Genomic DNA, 21,210 nt, shown 5'->3' with positions numbered 1-21,210 from the left:
GCACATGTATTAACAAATTACAGTAGAACAAATTGTAACTATAAAAGAGGCCAACACTTGGCAATTTACTGGCCACAGAAGTTAAGCTGGCTAGTGTTTCCCAAGGAGTTCACATCAGATTGCCATTTTGGCATAAACAGAGCAGCCAAATGCTAGGCTATATAAAACAGAAAAATAAAGTGAAATAATACAAAATGAGAACAATTAATTGAATCACAGAAAACAAATCCAAAACAGAATGTAGCTCACTTTTCACAGTCCTTAAGAAAAGCACCGATCAAAGAGCAAAATAACCAAACTGCTGGTGGCAATATAACCAAAAGGTAAGGGCTAAATTACATTGTTGCTAGTACGTCTCACATTGAATGACGGCTCGGAGATTGGCCACTCACTTAGTCCACCAGCATTGGCTTAAAGCAATCTTCAAAAACAAAATAAACTAACAGAAAAAAACAAAGTAATATATCAAAATAATAAACGGTCACATAGTGGTATTAATGGCAGCAGAACAAACAATGCAGTCTTAACGACGTTGTCTATGGAGCATTTGCCCCACAGTCCACTGAGATGAACCGCTCACAAACAGATTGACGCACCAATGGTAGATCGCTAGACCCACAGAATACTCAGTTACTCACAGCCTTGTTTATAATAGGCGAACCACAAATGTACCGGTGTTCCATCTGGCCAAACACATAAGCTGCACTGTGATGAGGACAGCCTGCACCCAAAAGCAACGTTGCTCAAATCCGGACTCTAGTCTGGCTCAGCAGAGATGCCCGCGCACCCAAACAGAAGCGATAGTGACAATGACGCATACCCAGGTGGCCTGAACTCCGCCTTAAATAGGCCAGGGATGGCTGCAGATAGGCTGTCGCACCCATCACTCACCACAAATAATAGGGCGGGATCTTAACCCGCGCTGCCACATAGGGAACTATTTTCTGAGTTCAAAGCTTCTTCAAAAAAGGTGTTATGTACAAAGTACAATTAATGTATTTTTAAATCCCCATTAGAGATCTCCACTGATTTGTGTCTCATTTGACACAGTAGATCATGACATCCTTTTGCAAAGACTTGATCATGTAGCTGGGTTTCAGGGATCTGTGCTGAATTTGGTTTGCATCTTACCTTAAGGACAGAACTTTTTCTGTTAATTTGGGGAAATGTTTCTCATATCATTCTCAAATCTCCAATGGTGTCCCACAAGTCTCTATTCTGGGTCCTCTTCTTTTTGCCTTATATTATGCTTGTATTATTCAGAAACCCAACATTTTGTATGATTTATCCCACGCTTTACACCACTGCATCCCACGCTTTACACCACTGCATCCCACGCTTTACACCACTGCATCCCATGCTTTACACCGCTTTACACCACTGCATCCCACGCTTTACACCACTGCATCCCACGCTTTACACCACTGCATCCCACGCTTTACACCACTGCATCCGACGATTTACACCACTGCATCCCACGCTTTACACCACTGCATCCGACGCTTTACACTACTGCATCCCACGCTTTACACCACTGCATCCCACGCTTTACACCACTGCATCCGACGATTTACACCACTGCATCCCACGCTTTACACCACTGCATCCGACGCTTTACACTACTGCATCCCACGCTTTACACCACTGCATCCCACGCTTTACACCACTGCATCCGACGATTTACACCACTGCATCCCACGCTTTACACCACTGCATCCGACGATTTACACCACTGCATCCCACGCTTTACACCACTGCATCCGACGATTTACACCACTGCATCCCACGCTTTACACCACTGCATCCGACGCTTTACACCACTGCATCCCACGCTTTACACCACTGCATCCCACGCTTTACACCACTGCATCCCACGCTTTACACCACTGCATCCGACGATTTACACCACTGCATCCCACGCTTTACACCACTGCATCCGACGCTTTACACTACTGCATCCCACGCTTTACACCACTGCATCCCACGCTTTACACCACTGCATCCGACGCTTTACACTACTGCATCCCACGCTTTACACCACTGCATCCCACGCTTTACACCACTGCATCCGGCGCTTTACACCACTGCATCCCACGCTTTACACCACTGCATCCGGCGCTTTGCATTGCACTTGGAGATGTAAGGCTTGGATGCTGATGCTCGGCCATGGAAACCCATTCCATGAAGCTCTCGTACTGTTCTTGAGCTAATCTGAAGGCCACACAAAGTTTGGAGGTCTGTAGCTATTGACTCTGCAGAAAGTTGGCGACTTCTGCGCACTGTGAGCCTCAGCATGCGCTGACCCGCTCAGGAATTTTACGTGGCCTAACACTTTATGGCTGAGTTGCTGTTGTTCCCAATTGCTTCTACTTTGTTATAATACTACTAAAAGGTGACCGTGAATATTTAGTAGTGAGGAAATTTCACGAATGGACTTGTGTCAACCTATCACGCGACCCCGCCTGAATTCACTGAGCTCCTGACCCATTCTTTCACAAATGTGTGTAGAAGCGTCTGCATGCCTAGTGCTTGATTTTATATAACTGTGGCAATGGAAGTGATTGGAACACCTGGATTCAATGATTTGGATGGGTGTCCCAATACTTTTGGCAATATAGTGTATCTCATATACTCTAGACTAGTGCTCTAAACATGAACCAGCACCGTGTATGCGCACAAAATTAATCACGTCTTCTTCAAATGAAAATGTGCAAATAAGAACACTGATACAGCTGTACTGATCATGAACGCAATGACACAATGGATTATTCTGATACACAGAAGATGATGTAGACAGAGCTTAGTTTAGTGCTCTTGAATTTAATAAATGTTCTTCTGCGTTTCTGCCTCGTTTTAGGAGTTTGTTGTTATGAAGGGTTAGATTTTTTAAATGCTTCATTGTGCCAGTTTTATTTTATTTTTAAATTATTAATTGTGCCAGTTTTATTTTATTTTTAAATTATTCATTGTGCCAGTTTTATTTTATTTTTCTCCATGGTCATATTTTAAAATCCATGTGTCTGTATAATGAGTGTGGTGCAGGTCTGTGTTTTATTGGTTGTTGTCTCCCCTTTTCCCACCTTCTACACTCCCAATTTTCCACAGCTTTACACTCCCATTTCTTGAGACTTTTTGCAACTCTGAGGTGTATATGACCAGACTAAAGTGTTTCATGACACTTTAAAAACACCACATAGACATATAAACAACATTAAAAACTTGATTTTCACCAAAGGGGGACTTTAAAAACAACACATTACAGCAACAGATCGCCTCTTATTTAATACAAATTATGGTATTTGTGATACCTTTATAATATTCTGCTCTCTAGATATGGTTTGGGTGCCTCTTTCAAAGTAAACCTTCACCTATTTCCCCCCATTTTATCATCTTGTCTTTCAAATTTGACTTGAGGAAGAAAACAGAGCCAAACAGAACAGCTTCAATATGCAACATTTATTTATGGATTAAACCATTACACATTCAGGTCGTAATGAATGAGACATGAGTAGCTGACTAAAGGTCTGTCAAGCTGACAGGTGAAGGTGTGCCATCCTGTGTTACTCCTGCAGATGTTCATTTAACATGGGCCTTGCTTCTGGATCAAGATTTTAGTGTTTGATGCCCTAAAAAGAGAGAGATTAAATTGAAGATTATAGTTTGAAAGTTACAGACTCTAAACTATTTTTAAACCTACAGTACTTTATTTTAAAATACATGTATTTTTAAACTCACTTGATGGCACCACACAGCATGCATTCATTGCCGTATGTTATTCCATTGGATCCACACACGGGTGAATATTGCATTGTGCATATGTTAGACGAGTGCCTGCAATTAGGCTGGTCACATAAAAAGAAAAAGAAAAGTTATTTTATTGAGTTATTTTCATGTGGAAAGAAGCAATTCTACAGCCTTTATTTACTCACCGCTCTTGCTCCATCAGATATGGCCACTGTTTGTGTCAAGAAGAAAAAACAAGGATTAAAGTTTATCAAGATATGACAAGAGGAAATAACATACATGCTAACTTCTAGTTTTGCCCATTGAACAAAAACAGAACTTTAGACTTTTTGTTTTGTTTCACACTTAAAAATGTCTGAATGTGACTTATCTTAAGCATTTTTCATTTGTCCTACTTGGCAAAGATGAATTAAGACTCTAAAGAACATGCATACTTTATTGAAACAATCAAACTCTTCATTATTAACTAAATTAACTAATTATTTTTAAATTAACTCTTTAATTTGAACTAAGACTGTTGCTGAGTGTCAGTGTGTATCGCAGGTCCTCATGTGGCAAATTACCAACATCCTAATATCAGTTGTTTTGCAAATGAAATAATTATATTACTCACCTAGGACGCAGAGAAGGACGATGATTCCTCGTGCAAACATTATTCACAATCTGAGAGTCAACTCACTGACGATATGATCAGAGATATAATGATCCGCCTATTTATATCAATACTGTATCCGCCTCTTAACGTGGGAGCGGACGTCCATCCCACCGATTCACCACATCACACACACTAAGCACCTTTAGTTTAATAGTTTATTTACTTTGGCTGGTAGATGTGTGTAATGTCAAATGAATAATCACTTGAGTTGTACGAAGTCAATCATGGATAACAAATACAGTTTAATCTCTCTGATTCCACCAAATCATTCAGTTCCAGTAAAACTACTCAACTGGGGAACTATTTTCTGAGTTCAAAGCTTCTTCAAAAAAGGTGTTCTGTACAAAGTACAGAAAATCAAACTTTTGTTTTGTCTTGCACAGAATGCACAAAGGCCGAATGTCCTTTTTAGTACAATTAATGTATTTTTAAATCCCCATTAGAGATCTCCACTGATTTGTGTCTCATTTGACACAGTAGATCATGACATCCTTTTGCAAAGACTTGATCATGTAGCTGGGTTTCAGGGATCTGTGCTGAATTTGGTTTGCATCTTACCTTAAGGACAGAACTTTTTCTGTTAATTTGGGGAAATGTTTCTCATCTCATTCTCAAATGGTGTCCCACAAGTCTCTATTCTGGGTCCTCTTCTTTTTGCCTTATATATGCTTGTATTATTCAGAAAACCAACATTTTGTATGATTTCAATTTAGACGACACTCAGCTTTATCTTCCTGTTGAAAACAACAACTGTTCTGTGTCTAATCTGATTGCATGTCTCCAAAACATCAAATGCTGGATGGACTTTGATTTCTTAAATAGTAATAAAACTGAAATAATTGCTTTTGACCCTTCTGACTTTTGTCTTCTGGCATTGTTAATCAACTTGGTCCCCTGTTTTCTAATGTACGAGACTGTGTTAAAAACATTGGTGTTATTTTCAATCCCACATTGTCATTTTTATTCATTATGTTTTAATTCTGTTTGAGGGTGTAAAATTTCCATGTATCCATTTTATTTTTTTGTATCTTCACGTCTAAATTTCTTTTGTTTGTTTTACATTTGTTGTACAGCAGTTTGGTTTCAATGTCTGTTGTTTTTAAATGTGTTTTATAAAATTAATAAACTTAGCTTGTCCATTCCATGTCTGTTCCTTTAATAATTTTTTTAAAATATGATGTGTAAATATCTGCAACCATTTGCATGAGGCACTAATAAAATATACAAAATAGGCCCAAAAGTATGAACTTTGATCATCATCATCAACCTCAGGGACTCCAGTATTATATGAGTTGTTTGTATTTTCTGTTCAGTGAGGTTTGCAGTTTTTAGCCCTGTTGGACATGTGAGAATACTGAAACCCGTACAATCGTTACTGAGGGATTTCATCACAACATTGTCATGACAATGTGAAAATAAATGTTAGCCTTGGACTTGGATAGCAGTTTCGCATCTTGACCTTATGAAATTATATGTATATTAGAAGACTTCACATAACGATTTCTAAATTTTATTTAGACAACAGCAGTTCTGTAGATTATATTTTGCATAACAAGAAATGCAGTTGAAACAGTGCCGAAAGTCCACAGGTTCAACTCACAAACTATTTCATCAAATCAACAGCAGTATTTGATGTTCTTTAGTGATTATGAGTCATGAATGATCCCCTTGAAGTTATACAGAAGTATAAAATTGTAGTAAAAAAACACATAAAACGTGCCTTAGTTATAGCCATAGTAGGCCATCAAGAGTTTTATATAAAACAGCCTGTCCTGTTTGTTGTAAATATTTAGTGTATATGTTGCGGGACAAAGTTTGTTCTCTTGCCTTTGTGTCAGAGATGCGAGATATGATACCACTGTAGAAGATGATTGGCCCGCGCAGTGGGAGTAATGTTGTGTTTGACTGTTTATCCAGTGCAATCCTGTAGTGTGTTATAACTACTTGGCATCATTTGAAAAGTTGTTTTTATGCCGTTTGATTTAGAAATACCCATGTCGTTTTTCCATCACTCAAATGCTCTGCTAGAAATCAAATTAGGCCATTAAATCAAACTTTGACATTACCATGGTTTTTTGGTGTTCACACACTGATCCATCACCCCTTTCTCTCTGAAGCAAATGGCAAACATGCACAATGTTCATATTACCTCATTGAATAAGGTCTCAGTTTACTCATGTTGAACAATTGGCATTTATGATCATTTTGTCTAATTCTCATTTGTCTGTTTTTTGATGCGAGACAGATTCAGCTGAGAAATGCTCCAGATAAACATTTAAACTCAAGACAAAAAGTACAAAGCAACGAGTTACTACATAAAGGCTTTATTTAAAGATTAGAACAATTTAAAAAAGGACATACAACAAGGAACAAACACTTCATTTCATCATTAAAACCATTTTTAAAAAAGCAGCATGTGGTTCCAGCCTTCATGTCATCCCAAATATAAACGAGTGGATCCGTCTCAGCATTCTCCCATCTTGGAGATCGCAGTGCTCACCTTGAGCTCCCTATGACAAGACAGACAAACAACAAGGTTTCAGTAGGACACTAGGAAGAACATTATGAGCATTCAAACTGAAACGTTAGAAACTTGATTTACATACATGTTTTCCAGACACAGCATGCACTCGTTTGAGTAAGTGACTCCATCAGTTCCACACACAGGGTCATATTCCCGGGTACACATGGGAAGGAAGTATTCAGAGCACTTTGGCTTTCAAGAGAAGCACACAGAATACATTAAATACATGTAGTGGTTAAATTAAGGTTATACGGAATAGGTTATAATCATCAACCCACCACTTTAGAGCCATCAGGGATCACAGCTGCACTTGCCAAGGCTGTATAGAAGAAACATATACACACAAAACATAACTTACTACGTGATATGAAGAGTCTGCTTTATACTTATTGTGGTTTGAACTTTTAAGGATAAAAAATAACGTCGTCTTTGTTACAAAACACGCTCAAAACATTTGATTATCCTTATTGCCAAAACCAGTGATAAACTCACCTGCCAAGCAGAAAACTAGAAAAATCCGTCCCAGCATGATTGTTTGTTTACAGCGTTGTGTTGACTATGTAATCAATAACTTTCAGGTGTGGTGAGAACCTTTATATTGCTATTTTTATTACCGTTTATTACTCCCGCCCACAGAAAAGTTACACATTTACAAAGTGCGTCACTCGAATCCTACTACGCCAAAGGCTTGGCTTTTGAATATTCATTAATCTGCCTCACTGATTGGCTGACAACCAGACGTGGGTAAGTGGGCGGATGTTAGCGTGGCGAATAAGAATTAAGGAAGGCTCGGCTAATGAATATGGTTTTTGTTACGTAAGCAACGTCAGCAGCATCTAATTAATAATCATAAGCGATTCGCTCACGTGTAACTGTAATAGGCACACCCATATTCAATTTTACAGTGAAAGTAATTGTTATAAAATTGTATTAATGATTATGTTTCGGCTGAAGTTTTCAGTGAAATGTTACACGAGCGAGACTTTTATTTTGAAAATGGTGGACTCTTCACTGCTACATTTGCTCACTGTATCTTTGTTTACATTCCCTGCTCAATCGCACCAAAGACACTGAGATGAGTGCACTTCATCCCCACACGGAAACATACATGTTATACAATACCAGTAATTAATAAAGCCCTTTTCATTACAGCAAGTGGATGAGGAGGTACGTGTTGTCGTGTCATTCGTCCTATTCAACTGAAGAAAGATACACTTCTGATACAGATAGTCAGATGAGACGAGAAGCTCTCTGTCACTAGTAGATTGTATGAATTACTCTATCTATCTATCTATCTATCTATCTATCTATCTATCTATCTATCTATCTATCTATCTATCTATCTATCTATCTATCTATCTATCTATCTATCTATCTATCTATCTATAACAGCAGTTGCATAACAAAAGTAACAGTGAGTAATGATGACATAGAGGAGCAACTATTTCTCAGTGATGGTTGCATTGACTTATACTTTAATTCTTTAATCCTCTATTCATTCTGTTTTAGGGTTATATCAAGATGGACCAAACAATGCGAGATAAGCTCTCGCAACTGGTTGAGGAGTTGACAACCTCTGGAGAACCACAGTTGAATCAAGACAAAATGAAGGAAGTGAAGAAAATGTGCAAGTATGATATAGAGTTTTTGGTTGTATCGTTTTGTTCACAAACACCGTTTCACAGTTAGAAAATAAAAATAAAAAGTCATGTGAATAGATTCAGAACATTCTGGGAAATATTTCATTGGACCAGGAGTGGCCTGTTCTTATAGGGGACGTCCCATACGATATGCACACCTCATATGTAACCATTTCACTGCAGCGGTTTGGAGATATGTCACATTATTGCACTTTATACACTTATAAAGACCTAATTTTTAACCATTAGAAGAAAATAATGACCAGCTCTTATAGGGGACGTCCCATACTATATGCATACCTCACATGAAATTACTTTACTGCAGCGTTTTGGAGACATATGTCATTATATCTCCAAAAACACCACTCTTCCTAACAGAATATCTAATTTGTTTTGCTGATAGTGAGAGATTTTGCCCCATTATATCCACTGCATTAGTAAATGGCCATTACCCTAGTCTAGAGCCAGTTGAACTTTACCTGGGAGTGAAGTAAGAGATTAAACTGGTTACAATCTTTTGTTTAGCCGTCATGAACTTTGTGTTGGCAACCAGGTGTGAGACAAAAATGCTTCCACAATTTTTGATTTCAGACAGCCATGCTATTATCACAGTACAGTGCATCATAAAAACACAGTAAAAAACATATTACACATATTGACTCACTATGTTGGGTTATTTTCCAAAAAAATGTTGGGTCATTTTTAAAACCGTTGGGTGATTTCTAGTATTAACCCGGCTGTTGGGTTAAATATGTATGTATGTACACTTGTGTATTTTGAATTTATGTGCACAATTATGTATATTTACATTAAATTCTAGACTCCCCAATATTTAGTTTGTAATTTAAAAATATATTTGTTAGACATATTTATTGTTTTAAACAAATAAACAATCTGTATTTGAAAACAAAGTGTATTTTATTTATTAAAATAATGTCATGAATACAAATAAATAGTTATCTTAACTGTTGGGTTATTTTTAACCCAACATTAGCTTTGGTTCCCAGCTCTGCCCAAAGTCTTCTTGAGAACTGATTGTCCAGTCACAGAATGAGGAACTGGCCTTGTCCAGCGTTTATTTATCAGTGTTGTCAGTTATGAAGATACAAACAGTTATATGTCAAATTTCATTTATAAGCAAGTAGTTTATAATGGATATGTGCCTGTGTGTTTGTATAGTGTTTGTTCTTGAGTCCATAGAGCAGCACTAGACATGTGACCACATGCGCCTTCTTGTTAAATCCCTCTTCTTTTTCTGACCACAGAGTTTCCAATGACTACATTGATCATTTCTACCACTTGATTATGACCCAGCTGAACCAAGAGCATGCAGAGATCCGGCTCTCTGCCTTCCAGATGCTCAGCGAGATCTTCAGCCGGTCGCATCACTTCAGAGGTCTTCTCATCACAAACTTCCAGGAGTTCCTGGAGCTCACAGTCGAGACGGACGCCGAGCAGCCGCTGCCTCCACCTAAAGAGGTGGCCAGAAAACTCAGGACACTCGCCATTCAGACGGTGCAGTCATGGCACGCCACGTATGGAGAGGCGTATAAGAAACTGTCTCTGGGATATCACTTTCTTAAGCAGATTAAAAAGGTATTAATCCGGCTGCACCTCTTACAGTAAACAGTATTTAATAATAAACATCAGTTTGCACCCTGGAACACGTCACTGTTGTTATGTAATTAAAGATTGTAATGGAAAAATATATTGTGTTCTAGTGGAGTTTAGCTGTTTAATGAAAGGTAATGAGCAATTGAAGAACAAAATAGTATTTTTTATTTTTATTTTTTTTATATTATGTTGATTTTTACTTGTTTTGGGCAGATTTATAACAGGTAAACATAATTTGTCACAATAATAGTGATATGTCTAATCACACATTGCATATTTTTCTCAGGTAGATTTTCATGATGTTGAAGCGAGAACCCTGGCTGAAAGAAAGAGACAAGAGGAGAAACAGAAGAGATTGGAAAGAATTTACAAAGAGAGGCTTGAAAAGGCCAAACAGGAGATGGAAGGTACATTCTTACGTTCATAAACGGCAGCCCTGTTGACACTACTCTCTTAAAAATAAAGCTTCCAAAACTGGGTTTTAGATGAACCTCAAAGAATCCTTCAGGGATCAGCTCTTAAAAGAACCATTTTTTTCTTAGCGTGAAGAACATTTTAATTATTTAAAGAACCCTTTTCCTTAATAATGCCCTTTTCCATACTCACTTAATAATGTTGGGTTAAAAATAACCCAACGGGTAACCCAACTATGTGGTGGTGTAGCACCTTCCCAACTGTGGGTTATTTTAACCTAATGCATTGGGTTAAAAGCCAGTTGGGTTAAAAATAACCCAAGAGTTAAGTTAACTATTTATTTTTATCTATGACATTATTTTAATAAATAAAATACACTTTGTTTTCAAATACAGATTGTTTATTTGTGTAAAACAATAAATATGTCTCAACAAATATATTTTTAAATTACAAAATAAATATTGGGGAGTCCAGAATTTAATGTAAATATACATAATTGTGTACATAAATTCAAAATACACAAGTGTACATACAACATACGTATTTAACCCAACAGTTAACCCAACAGCCAAGTAATTACTATAAATTACCCAACGATTTAAAAAATGACCCAACAGTTTTGGAAAATATTCCAACATAGTGACCCAATATGTGTAACTCAATGGTTGGGTTACAAAAATAATGCAAAATGTTTTACTGTGTAAAGAGCCTATTTTCCAATGGAAAGATTCTATGGATGTTAAAGGTTCCATCAGTGGAAATAAAGAACCTTTATTTTTAAGAGTGTAGAAATAAATAGCATTCACTGACTGCAGTTTCATTTATGACATTCTAAGGCAATACTGACATGCTAATAAGACATAAGACCAGTAGTTGACTTGACAAGCAGGTCAACAGTAGGATGGAAGTACTAGTTCAAATCTTCAGTGATATAGCTGTGAAAAGTCAACAGAGTTCACTATGTTTGAACAGTGTGGTTCTGAGGACATGCAGTTCTCCTGATAACATGGACACCGGTGAAAAAAATCCCAAAAAAAAAATCCAATCCATCTATCTACAGATAAGTACTTAAACGTGAAAATAAATGAATAAAATGAACAAAATAATTAATAATAAAATAATTATAGAATTATTTATTAATTATTTCATTATATATTTACAGATTTTTTTCCCCATTTTAAATATATGTAATTTTTAATGCCATTTTCCAACTTCTCCTCTAAAGGGCCGTTTAAACAACACCGTTTTCAATTAAAAGCGGAAAACTTTCTGTGTGTTTTGGCGACAATGGCGTTTTTGGGGCCTAAAAACCCCAAACGTAAAAAAAAAAAAAAAACTTTTGAAAACGGGGTTCAAAGTGCACATTTTTGAAAATGATACCATTATTGTCTCACAAAAATGTGAATTTGTGTAAACGGTGACGTCTTGTGTATTATGTGTTCAGTGGCGCGTAGTGTCTCTTTACAAAGTGACATCGCCATCTACTGGCCTGGCAGCAGAATACAGCGAGTGAAATTCTTTTCGTGTGAATGGGGATCGTTTAGACAACGTTGTCGTATGTGCGTGAAAAACACAAAGGAAAATCTTTTCCGATTGTTGTGTAAACGTACCCTGAACCTTAAAGGGGCTGTATGTAGAATTCAGAAACCCTTGTTATTAGCGACACCGGTGGCCGTTAAGTGAACTGCAGCAGCACTTATTGCTCGCGCTCGTGCACACGTAACGTACAAGAGACTGAACGTGATTCAATACCTGATTATACTCACAGCAAAGGTATTTTTTTATTCTTTGCTTAGATGTAAAAAGAAGTTGTAAATACTTTTACAGAGATATACTGTTAACAAACACCCGATGCCGTCTACGCTAATGAGAGCGACGTTTAGATGAATATGTAAGTATGTAAATATTCTGCACACTTTCCTCTCTATAACAAAATAAACACAACAAAACTGACAGCGGTGAGAAAACAGCAGTTCAGAAAGCTTCTGATCGCAGTGATGTGGAAATGTTTGCAGCAGATCTGAGAGTCAGCGGCATCACGTTGACAGATGAGCTCATTAAAATCACACCGTTATTATAGTTTGATCATAAAGTATATTTAGGCTATATATATAGATCTGACTATGTGAGACTATAGTTTGAATGAATCCCTTTTCTTTGCATGACACATTTGGACAGAATAAGTAAATGTCACATTCTTTTGATTTTCCCAGCAAAAACGTTCGAGTCCTTCACATAAAAATCAGTCTTCAGGCTTTCATAGACAACCTAGGAAGTCTCGAAAGGTCTTGTTTTTTAAGTTTTGTTATAAGCTGTTCACACATTGGCAATAGAAAAAAAAAAAAGTATACATGAAAATTCTTACATATAGTGCTGGCAATGTGGCAAATGGTCCTGTAATGCCACAACACTGTTCATAATGCAAGTCTTTGAGCCGATTGAGTGGAAGTGCACTATTGACCTGTTGTCTACATTTATTCACACGTGTCTCGCTGAGTAATTAACCTCAGATTCCTGGAAGTGGAATTACAGATAGCTGGCTTGCTGATGACAACATAACATTGAAGTCAACGCGTTGCCATGTTTGTATTTCCACACATTCTGGATAATAAAGTAAACATTACCCATCCAGTCTCTGTTTTAGATCTGCAGTCGGCCTGTACAGCAGAATTACTCAGTGAATAGTTAGTAAATAGTTTTAAGCCTGTTTATCGGTCCAAATGGGAGTTTCCGCTAAGACTGGTGAAGGTCTCTGTGCGTTACTACAGATATAAGATGACCAACATTACTTATCTTATAATAGCTTTGGATTGACCAAGCCGTGGTTTCCCACGAACACTTATCTAACATTAAATTAAAACTCAAATTCACTTCTTGTCTGTGCAAACCAAGTACACTTGAATTAGTGCCAAATTTTAGTCGTCACTAATCCGACGCAGACTTGCGGGAACATACGAATCTGTTCAATCTACTTGGGAAAACAATTTCAGAGTCAGTCAGAATAAATTCAAATGTAACAGTTTATTATGTCAGGTAAATGTATCATGCCAATTTCATAATCCATTCAAAGATAATAAATACAAAACATCAAATGCTCTGGAATAAAGAGAAAAGATGTGAACCTGACATCAGAAAATACATGATGCTGAGAGTCTCGGCCAGAGCTACAAATCGCCCCGAGCCTCTTCAGCATCTCCCTAAATACTCAGACCAAGGCAGAAACCTCTTTTCAGATGTAGACATGAGTTCACAGTGGGAATTTGCATTAATCACTGTCCCAGACTTACAGAGGACAGGGGATGATTTACATGGGGACACACCCAGCAGTTAACAAGACATCTCTGAACTCTCCGCACCTCATGGTGAATGTTGGTGATCTCAGCATGAGGGAGAAGGAATGGGGGATGATTAGGATGATTCTGATGTGAGACTTGCGTCTCGAATGGTGCTCGAGTGAGTTCAAATGTTAATTTCCTTTGTTTTCTCAGAGAGTTGAGTCGAGTCAGAGAGTCTTACATAGTTGTTTATGTAAAAAAACAGGAATTTATGTTCAGCACGTTATGTTTATCTTCTTTACAGTATCGAACATCAGATCAGCTGACAGACGAGGCATCGCACTGTATATATGAGAAATACCAGGGTGTTCATTCTGAAAACAGATGCATGTGTTTATGAGTCCTATAGAGTATTACAGGCTCGTCTTATAGTATTTGTTGTACCACTTTCTGGGATTAAATCACTTTCTCCTGATAATCCTAGATATAATACAGTATACAGTATACAGTAGGCACACCTATCTCTGCAATGTTTGTATAGCTTATCCTGTGCAAATTCAATGCTTTCACATATATTATGTCCTTGAAAACCAATCCTGTCCAACTGATACACAGTGCACTGGGTCATTCACGAGATCGTCTGTTCATTGACGCCCTGCGGTTGGGCTTACTAATATATGGTCTGAATTGCTGTCATTAAATGCACAGATAGAAGATGTTTAAATGATGTGCATGTAAACCTTGTGCACATTTTAAATTCCATTACCTCTATTCCTGTATGTCTGGTGGCAGACAGTTACATTTTTTATTGCATATGTTAAGCTTTCACAGCTCCACCAAGAATCAATATTAATAAATATCAATATTGTTAAGCAAATAATTTTTATGATGGTTAAACATCAAGAGACAGTTTCCAGGACATGCTGTAAAATAAATTAACTATATCCTGGAAAAGGTATAATATTGTGAAAAAAAAAAAAAAAAAAAAAAGAAGAAATCTGCTAAATATTTACCTCAATAAATCAATAATTTCAATAATAACTTCTTGACTACAAAGGCCTTGCCACAAGTAGTTAATGACTTGCTTTGAAAAGTAAAAGGTAGGTGAAATTTAATATTTACAGTTGTTTTTTACAGTCACTTATTATTCAAACATTGATGTCATTTTTCAAAACGCTAACATGTTTCCCTCTTTCATGTAGTGTTCTCTCTATTAGTCCTTTAAAGTGATGCATTTATGTGTACCATGATGAAAAAATATCACATATTTTGAATTTGTACTACAATATTTAATCATTTCTACTCCTCTGAGACAATTGTTTAATTATGTTAATACCCGGGAAACGTTTTTTAATCAAGTTAATCCAATTTTAATTTTAGAAAATTGGGTCCTAATTATATATAACCTTTATTTAAACAGGAAAAGTCCCATTGAGACACAGTCTCTTTTACAAGGGAGTCCTGTATAGCACGTTCAATCTATTTTAATTAGTTTCTATTTTAAATAATTAAGTATGGATATATATATATATATAAAAAATATATAAATATATTTTAAGTATGGTTTTCACCATGAAAATAGCCAAAGAAGCTGGCATGGCATAAAAAAATAAAAACAAAAAACAACAACAATATTTAATGACTGTGCCAACAACTGCACAGTGGAACTGTGGGTATCTTATGTGTGCATGATCTAAATGAATGTTCCTATGGTATTTAATGTTAAATTAGTTATTTTCACAATTTGTATTGTTTTTTGTTTTTTTTAATAAAACATATGAATGCACAATGCAGGTTTAATACATTGGACTGGCTGTGATGACTGTTTTGTGGCTAGAGTTTTGAAAAATGACATGATGTTTCTGAAATTAGTGCCAGAATGATTGTAAAAACGAACACAAACTGCATTCAAAAAAGGAGTAATAGTGATGCTTGCCTAAGTTTAACCAGGTGTCAAAACATAATTATGGATTTAACCGTTGATCCATAGTTAAAGATGAGAAAACAGTGTGCGTTCCCAAGCTATAATGCTTGTTTTGCTGTCTCTTTCATTAAGAAATGACGACTGGGATTGAGGAAACCTTGACTGAGATGAACAACTGCATAAAACTGCTTGCAACCGATGAGTTAAACCTGTTTAACGAGGAAGCAGAAGTTGCTGACGGCTCTACGGGAGACGAGGACAAATCTGACCAGCCCTGCTGCAGTAAAGACCTGAGCAATGAGCAGAACGGAAAGATGTCAGAGAAGAGGAACGATGAAGGGCAAACAGACGAGTCTAGTGACGAGAGTGACACGGGGGAAGTTCCTGATGTGAATGTGTTTCTCCGCAGCACTGGTTTAATGTCTTACAAATATCAGCTGGAGCTCAATGTGTCCACAGGTGCGTCTGAGTGATCGGGTTCACAGCCGGTCTGATGATATGTGTCCTCCATCATGTCATAGCATGGCATGGAATTGGAGTTCTTATTGTGAGATTTTGTGAGTAACCGTCTGAATCATGTCCGCAGATTTACAATTGAAAGAGACGGAAGAGAATGAGGCGTTGGTAAACACAGTGAGGGATCTTCATAGACTCGTCACAACCAGACACCTGCCTCTGGTGCAGTCCTGGATCCAGGTAAACCCTCCGACCGCTTAAAGGAATCATTCATCCCCAAATGAACAATCTGTCATTGTATATTCAGAAGGAGATGCTTAGCAGAATGTTCAAGCTGCCCCTATTCTGCGTTTTTGGATATTCCTTTTCATGTAGTGTATAATGTAGCTGTTTGTGAATGTTAAAGGTCTGAAAAGATACAAAGATCAAAGTGCAGATAAATGTAGTGATTGTCTCCTGAAAGAAAGAACTGATTCTGAACTGCCTGAAATGAGTCGTCAGTAATAACATCTACTTTGCCCGGCCCTCAAACTGTGTAGTTGTAGCTAAAACTGGAAGAGTTTGGTTTGTGTTGTTCATGCAGATGCATCTGACCAATCAGAGCAGAGTAGACCAATCACAACAGACTGGGCCATCTGACCAATCAGAGCAGAACAGACCAATCACAACAGACTGGGCCATCTGACCAATCAGAGCAGAACAGACCAATCACAACAGACTGGGCCATCTGACCAATCAGAGCAGAGCAGACCAATCACAACAGACTGGGCCATCTGACCAATCAGAGCAGAGTAGACCAGTCACAACAGACTGGGCCATCTGACCAATCAGAGCAGAACAGACCAATCACAACAGACTGGGCCATCTGACCAATCAGAGCAGAGCAGACCAATCACAACAGACTGGGCCATCTGACCAATCAGAGCAGAGTAGACCAGTCACAACAGACTGGGCCATCTGACCAATCAGAGCAGAACAGACCAATCACAACAGACTGGGCCATCTGACCAATCAGAGCAGAACAGACCAATCACAACAGACTGGGCCATCTGACCAATCAGAGCAGAGTAGACCAATCACAACAGACAGGTCCATCTGACCAATCAGAGCAGAGCAGACCAATCACAACAGACTGGGCCATCTGACCAATCAGAGCAGAGCAGACCAATCACAACAGACTGGGCCATCTGACCAATCAGAGCAGAACAGACCAATCACAACAGACTGGGCCATCTGACCAATCAGAGCAGAGTAGACCAATCACAACAGACTGGGCCATCTGACCAATCAGAGCAGAGTAGACCAATCACAACAGACTGGGCCATCTGACCAATCAGAGCAGAGCAGACCAATCACAACAGACTGGGCCATCTGACCAATCAGAGCAGAGTAGACCCATCACAACAGACTGGGCCATCTGACCAATCAGAGCAGACTAGACCAATCACAACAGACTGGGCCATCTGACCAATCAGAGCAGAGTAGACCAATCACAACAGACTGGGCCATCTGACCAATCAGAGCAGAGTAGACCCATCACAACAGACTGGGCCATCTGACCAATCAGAGCAGACTAGACCAATCACAACAGACTGGGCCATCTGACCAATCAGAGCAGAACAGACCAATCACAACAGACTGGGCCATCTGACCAATCAGAGCAGAGCAGACCAATCACAACAGACTGGGCCATCTGACCAATCAGAGCAGAGTAGACCAGTCACAACAGACTGGGCCATCTGACCAATCAGAGCAGAACAGACCAATCACAACAGACTGGGCCATCTGACCAATCAGAGCAGAGTAGACCAATCACAACAGACTGGGCCATCTGACCAATCAGAGCAGAGTAGACCAATCACAACAGACTGGGCCATCTGACCAATCAGAGCAGAGTAGACCCATCACAACAGACTGGGCCATCTGACCAATCAGAGCAGAGTAGACCAATCACAACAGACTGGCCCATCTGACCAATCAGAGCACAGTAGACCAATCACAACAGACTGGGTCATCTGACCAATCAGAGCAGAGTAGACCAATCACAACAGACTGGGCCATCTGACCAATCAGAGCAGAGTAGACCAATCACAACAGACTGGCCCATCTGACCAATCAGAGCACAGTAGACCAATCACAACAGACTGGGCCATCTGACCAATCAGAGCAGAGCAGACCAATCACAACAGACTGGGCCATCTGACCAATCAGAGCAGAGTAGACCAATCACAACAGACTGGGCCATCTGACCAATCAGAGTAGACCAATCACAACAGACTGGGCCATCTGACCAATCAGAGCAGAGCAGACTCTCAGAAAGGCGGGGTTTTAAGAGACCGAATCCTTTATCAAACTGTTTCAGACCGTGAGAATAGAGCTGATGCTGCAGTGGATGTTATAAGAAGATTAACTTTTTTTTTTTACCTTGGATGCCAGTAAACATGTTTGAGGAGACTCAGCATAATAAACAAAAACAGCATAATAGGGGCACTTTATCATTTGGCTGCCTCTGTCTCTGTTGAATACTGCACATTTTGGCCAAGGACTAAATTCACGTCATCGGATGGTCCAGTAGTGGGTCATACAGGCTTATGAAGTACTATGGTATTTTTAGATAAATTTTCAGGTAGACTTTCTGCAGCCTTGAAGCTGTCAGTCATCAGGTGGAAACCGGCTCTTCGAGAGAATGATCAAGCAGACACCATAACATTATCAAGTTTATTAAGGATGAAGAGTCATATTTATACACAAGCAGAATCATCCACGCTCTCCAGGCCATCCAATCATAGTGCTCAAAGATCAAGCCCTACCATATATGGCATATTTAGAGATACAATAACGAGAGGTCAGATGTTAAAGTGTTTGTGCGAGTCTTGAGTTCTTGTTTGTGTGCGTGTGTATTAGTGTGTCCAAGGCCTAGTTCTGGTTTTGTCTAGCTGTGTTCATGACGTACACATAAGATAAGGAAAAGAAGTTACACAAGGGCAGTCTTACACAAGAATATTCAAAAGTGGAGGCTGAGAAATAAGAAAATATTAATATGGCATACTGCAGAAATAGTAAGAGTAGTATGATATTATACAGTTACCATTACAGAAAATGTTAAAGCGTTTAAATTGTCATGTCACCTTTATTTCTATAGTGCTTTATACAATACAGATGATTTCAAAGCAGCTTTACAGTGATAACAGGAAAATGATGATCAATGATGCAAACAGAATTCAGTTCTCAAATCATCATGAGAGTGTGGCATATCGCTCTACAACCTTTGGATACATCTCATAAATGTACTATTTACTTGAACGAAGTTGTTTATTGTGTGATTTGTAATGTGTATTACAGGTCTTTACAAAGGTAGGCGTTGAGGAAGAACTGATGAGGAGAGCCACCGAGTTGAAGAAGTCACTGGAGCTCGCCTTGAGAAAGCATGAGGATCTTCATATCGACTACAAGAACAGAGAGAGGAGAGTGGTGAGACTGTTTTCCAGACAGATTTGTTTTTTCAAGCCCAGACTTTTTTTGCACTGATTCTCATGCATTAAGCAGTGCTGATAGTACTAGACTCTCACACACTGTTGCTCCCAGTATCTCCTTCATTGAAAGCATCTGTGTGGTGTGGCTCTGCACCTTCAGTTGACTGACAGATGTCGATTCGTCCATCTTAAAGGATTTTACGATGCCAAAAATCAATTTTGATCACAAAATTTAAAAAGGTTTATGTTATCAAAATTACATATCAACTAATTAGATCAACTGTTATGATTTTCTACTTTTTCAGCTTTAGTTAGTGTGTAATGTTGCTGTTTGAGCATAAAAAAGATCTGCAAGGTTGCAAAGCTCAAAGTCCCTCCAAAGGGAGATATTTAATTTAACAGAATCCCCTTTTTACAAACTACAACGAATGGCTCGTTTGGGCGGCGATGCATTTTTTTATCCGGATCTTATGAAGTCACAATGTTCCTCATTTAAATAATCTCCACCCACGTAATACACAGAAAGGTGGAGGAGGTCTGGATGAGCTGCATTAGAGAAGACAGTGTTGTCTCTGTCAAAGAGACACTGTTTTTTCCACAACGTTTCCAAAACTCATTTGTTTGACCTTCCTAAGGCTGACAAACTTTTAGTGGTTAAAACTTATTTTAAACACTGTTCCTGAACATTATAATCCCAACGTTTATCCGTGCGCTGCACATTTTTAATGGAGAACAGTTTGTTTTCTGTTGCTTTTCTAAGACGGTTCACCGCTCCTTAGGAAAATGAATCATGGCTTTTCGATCAATTGCTGTTTGTATTACCTTCATTTTCTGACAAATATCACGATTAAATGGTGGATAACATCGTATCGATAATGTATAAGAAAATAACAAAAATATATCACTCTGAAACGTCCTGTGAAATTGCAAATCCCCTACTTGCAAAGTCAGTGCATGAAATCCGTTCTGCACGATCCTCTTATTCGTTAGCATTGTCAGGGTCTGAATCAGGCTCAAATTGTTTTGAAATTGACGCCATCCTCAATATTTACACTAGAGCAGAACTTGCAGTTATGAAGGGACGGGACATTTCCCGAACTCACGCTAAGCACTAACAATCACAACACACTGGGCTAGCTAACCAATCACAGCACATTTTGTATTTCAGAAGGAGGGGCTTCATCGAAATCGGGGTTTTCGAGCCAGACTGGGGACAGAGCTGTAATAATGTAAAATATGCGAACAATCAAGCATGTAAACGTATTCTAGTACACCCCAAATCAAGACATTTGGTAAAAGTGCATAATAGGACCCCTTTAAATTTTTACCGCTACATTAAAGCCAGATTGTAATGTTTCTGGTGTTGTCTGTTTAAAAAGGAGCTATTGTGCTGTCTTCAGTGTGTAATGTTGCTGTTTGAGCATGAAAACGCTCTGAGTTCTTCTCTATATTAGTGTCAGTGTTTCTGAACTCCTGAAACGCCTCCATTGT

General features: G+C 38.5%; 2 protein-coding genes and 1 long non-coding RNA gene across 3 annotated transcripts in view; 1 reads left to right on the top strand and 2 right to left on the bottom strand.

The window, feature by feature from the left end:
* Positions 1 to 3,441: 3,441 nt before the first annotated feature.
* LOC311095417 lies at positions 3,442 to 4,487 on the bottom strand. Its single transcript, XR_014608828.1, has 4 exons — positions 4,358 to 4,487; positions 3,930 to 3,955; positions 3,736 to 3,842; positions 3,442 to 3,626 (listed from the first exon to the last, which is right to left on the bottom strand). It is a non-coding gene; the product is annotated as an uncharacterized lncRNA (long non-coding RNA).
* Positions 4,488 to 6,707: 2,220 nt separating this feature from the next.
* On the bottom strand, positions 6,708 to 7,608 carry LOC311095315 (trypsin inhibitor ClTI-1-like). Its single transcript, XM_084133783.1, has 4 exons — positions 7,416 to 7,608; positions 7,202 to 7,242; positions 7,006 to 7,115; positions 6,708 to 6,909 (listed from the first exon to the last, which is right to left on the bottom strand). Exons 1-4 carry the CDS (start codon positions 7,450 to 7,452, stop codon positions 6,864 to 6,866), a joined length of 234 nt encoding a protein of 77 aa, XP_083989909.1. The 5' UTR covers positions 7,453 to 7,608; the 3' UTR covers positions 6,708 to 6,863.
* Positions 7,609 to 7,893: 285 nt separating this feature from the next.
* uvssa (UV-stimulated scaffold protein A) overlaps positions 7,894 to 21,210 on the top strand; it is a 45,181-nt gene continuing 31,864 nt past the window's right edge. Inside the window, exons 1-7 of the mRNA XM_084132351.1 lie at positions 7,894 to 8,090; positions 8,433 to 8,554; positions 9,829 to 10,159; positions 10,464 to 10,584; positions 15,923 to 16,249; positions 16,377 to 16,486; positions 19,589 to 19,717. Of these exons, the coding sequence (XP_083988477.1) occupies positions 8,445 to 8,554; positions 9,829 to 10,159; positions 10,464 to 10,584; positions 15,923 to 16,249; positions 16,377 to 16,486; positions 19,589 to 19,717 (1,128 nt within the window). The 5' untranslated portion in view covers positions 7,894 to 8,090; positions 8,433 to 8,444. The remainder of the gene's footprint in view (positions 8,091 to 8,432; positions 8,555 to 9,828; positions 10,160 to 10,463; positions 10,585 to 15,922; positions 16,250 to 16,376; positions 16,487 to 19,588; positions 19,718 to 21,210) is intronic.

This window comes from Abramis brama, assembly GCF_963993115.1.
Source record: "Abramis brama genome assembly, chromosome: 13".
Lineage (NCBI taxonomy): Eukaryota > Metazoa > Chordata > Actinopteri > Cypriniformes > Leuciscidae > Abramis > Abramis brama.
The sequence above is the reverse complement of the archived record's forward strand: the minus strand, read 5'-3'. Positions and strand labels throughout refer to the sequence as shown.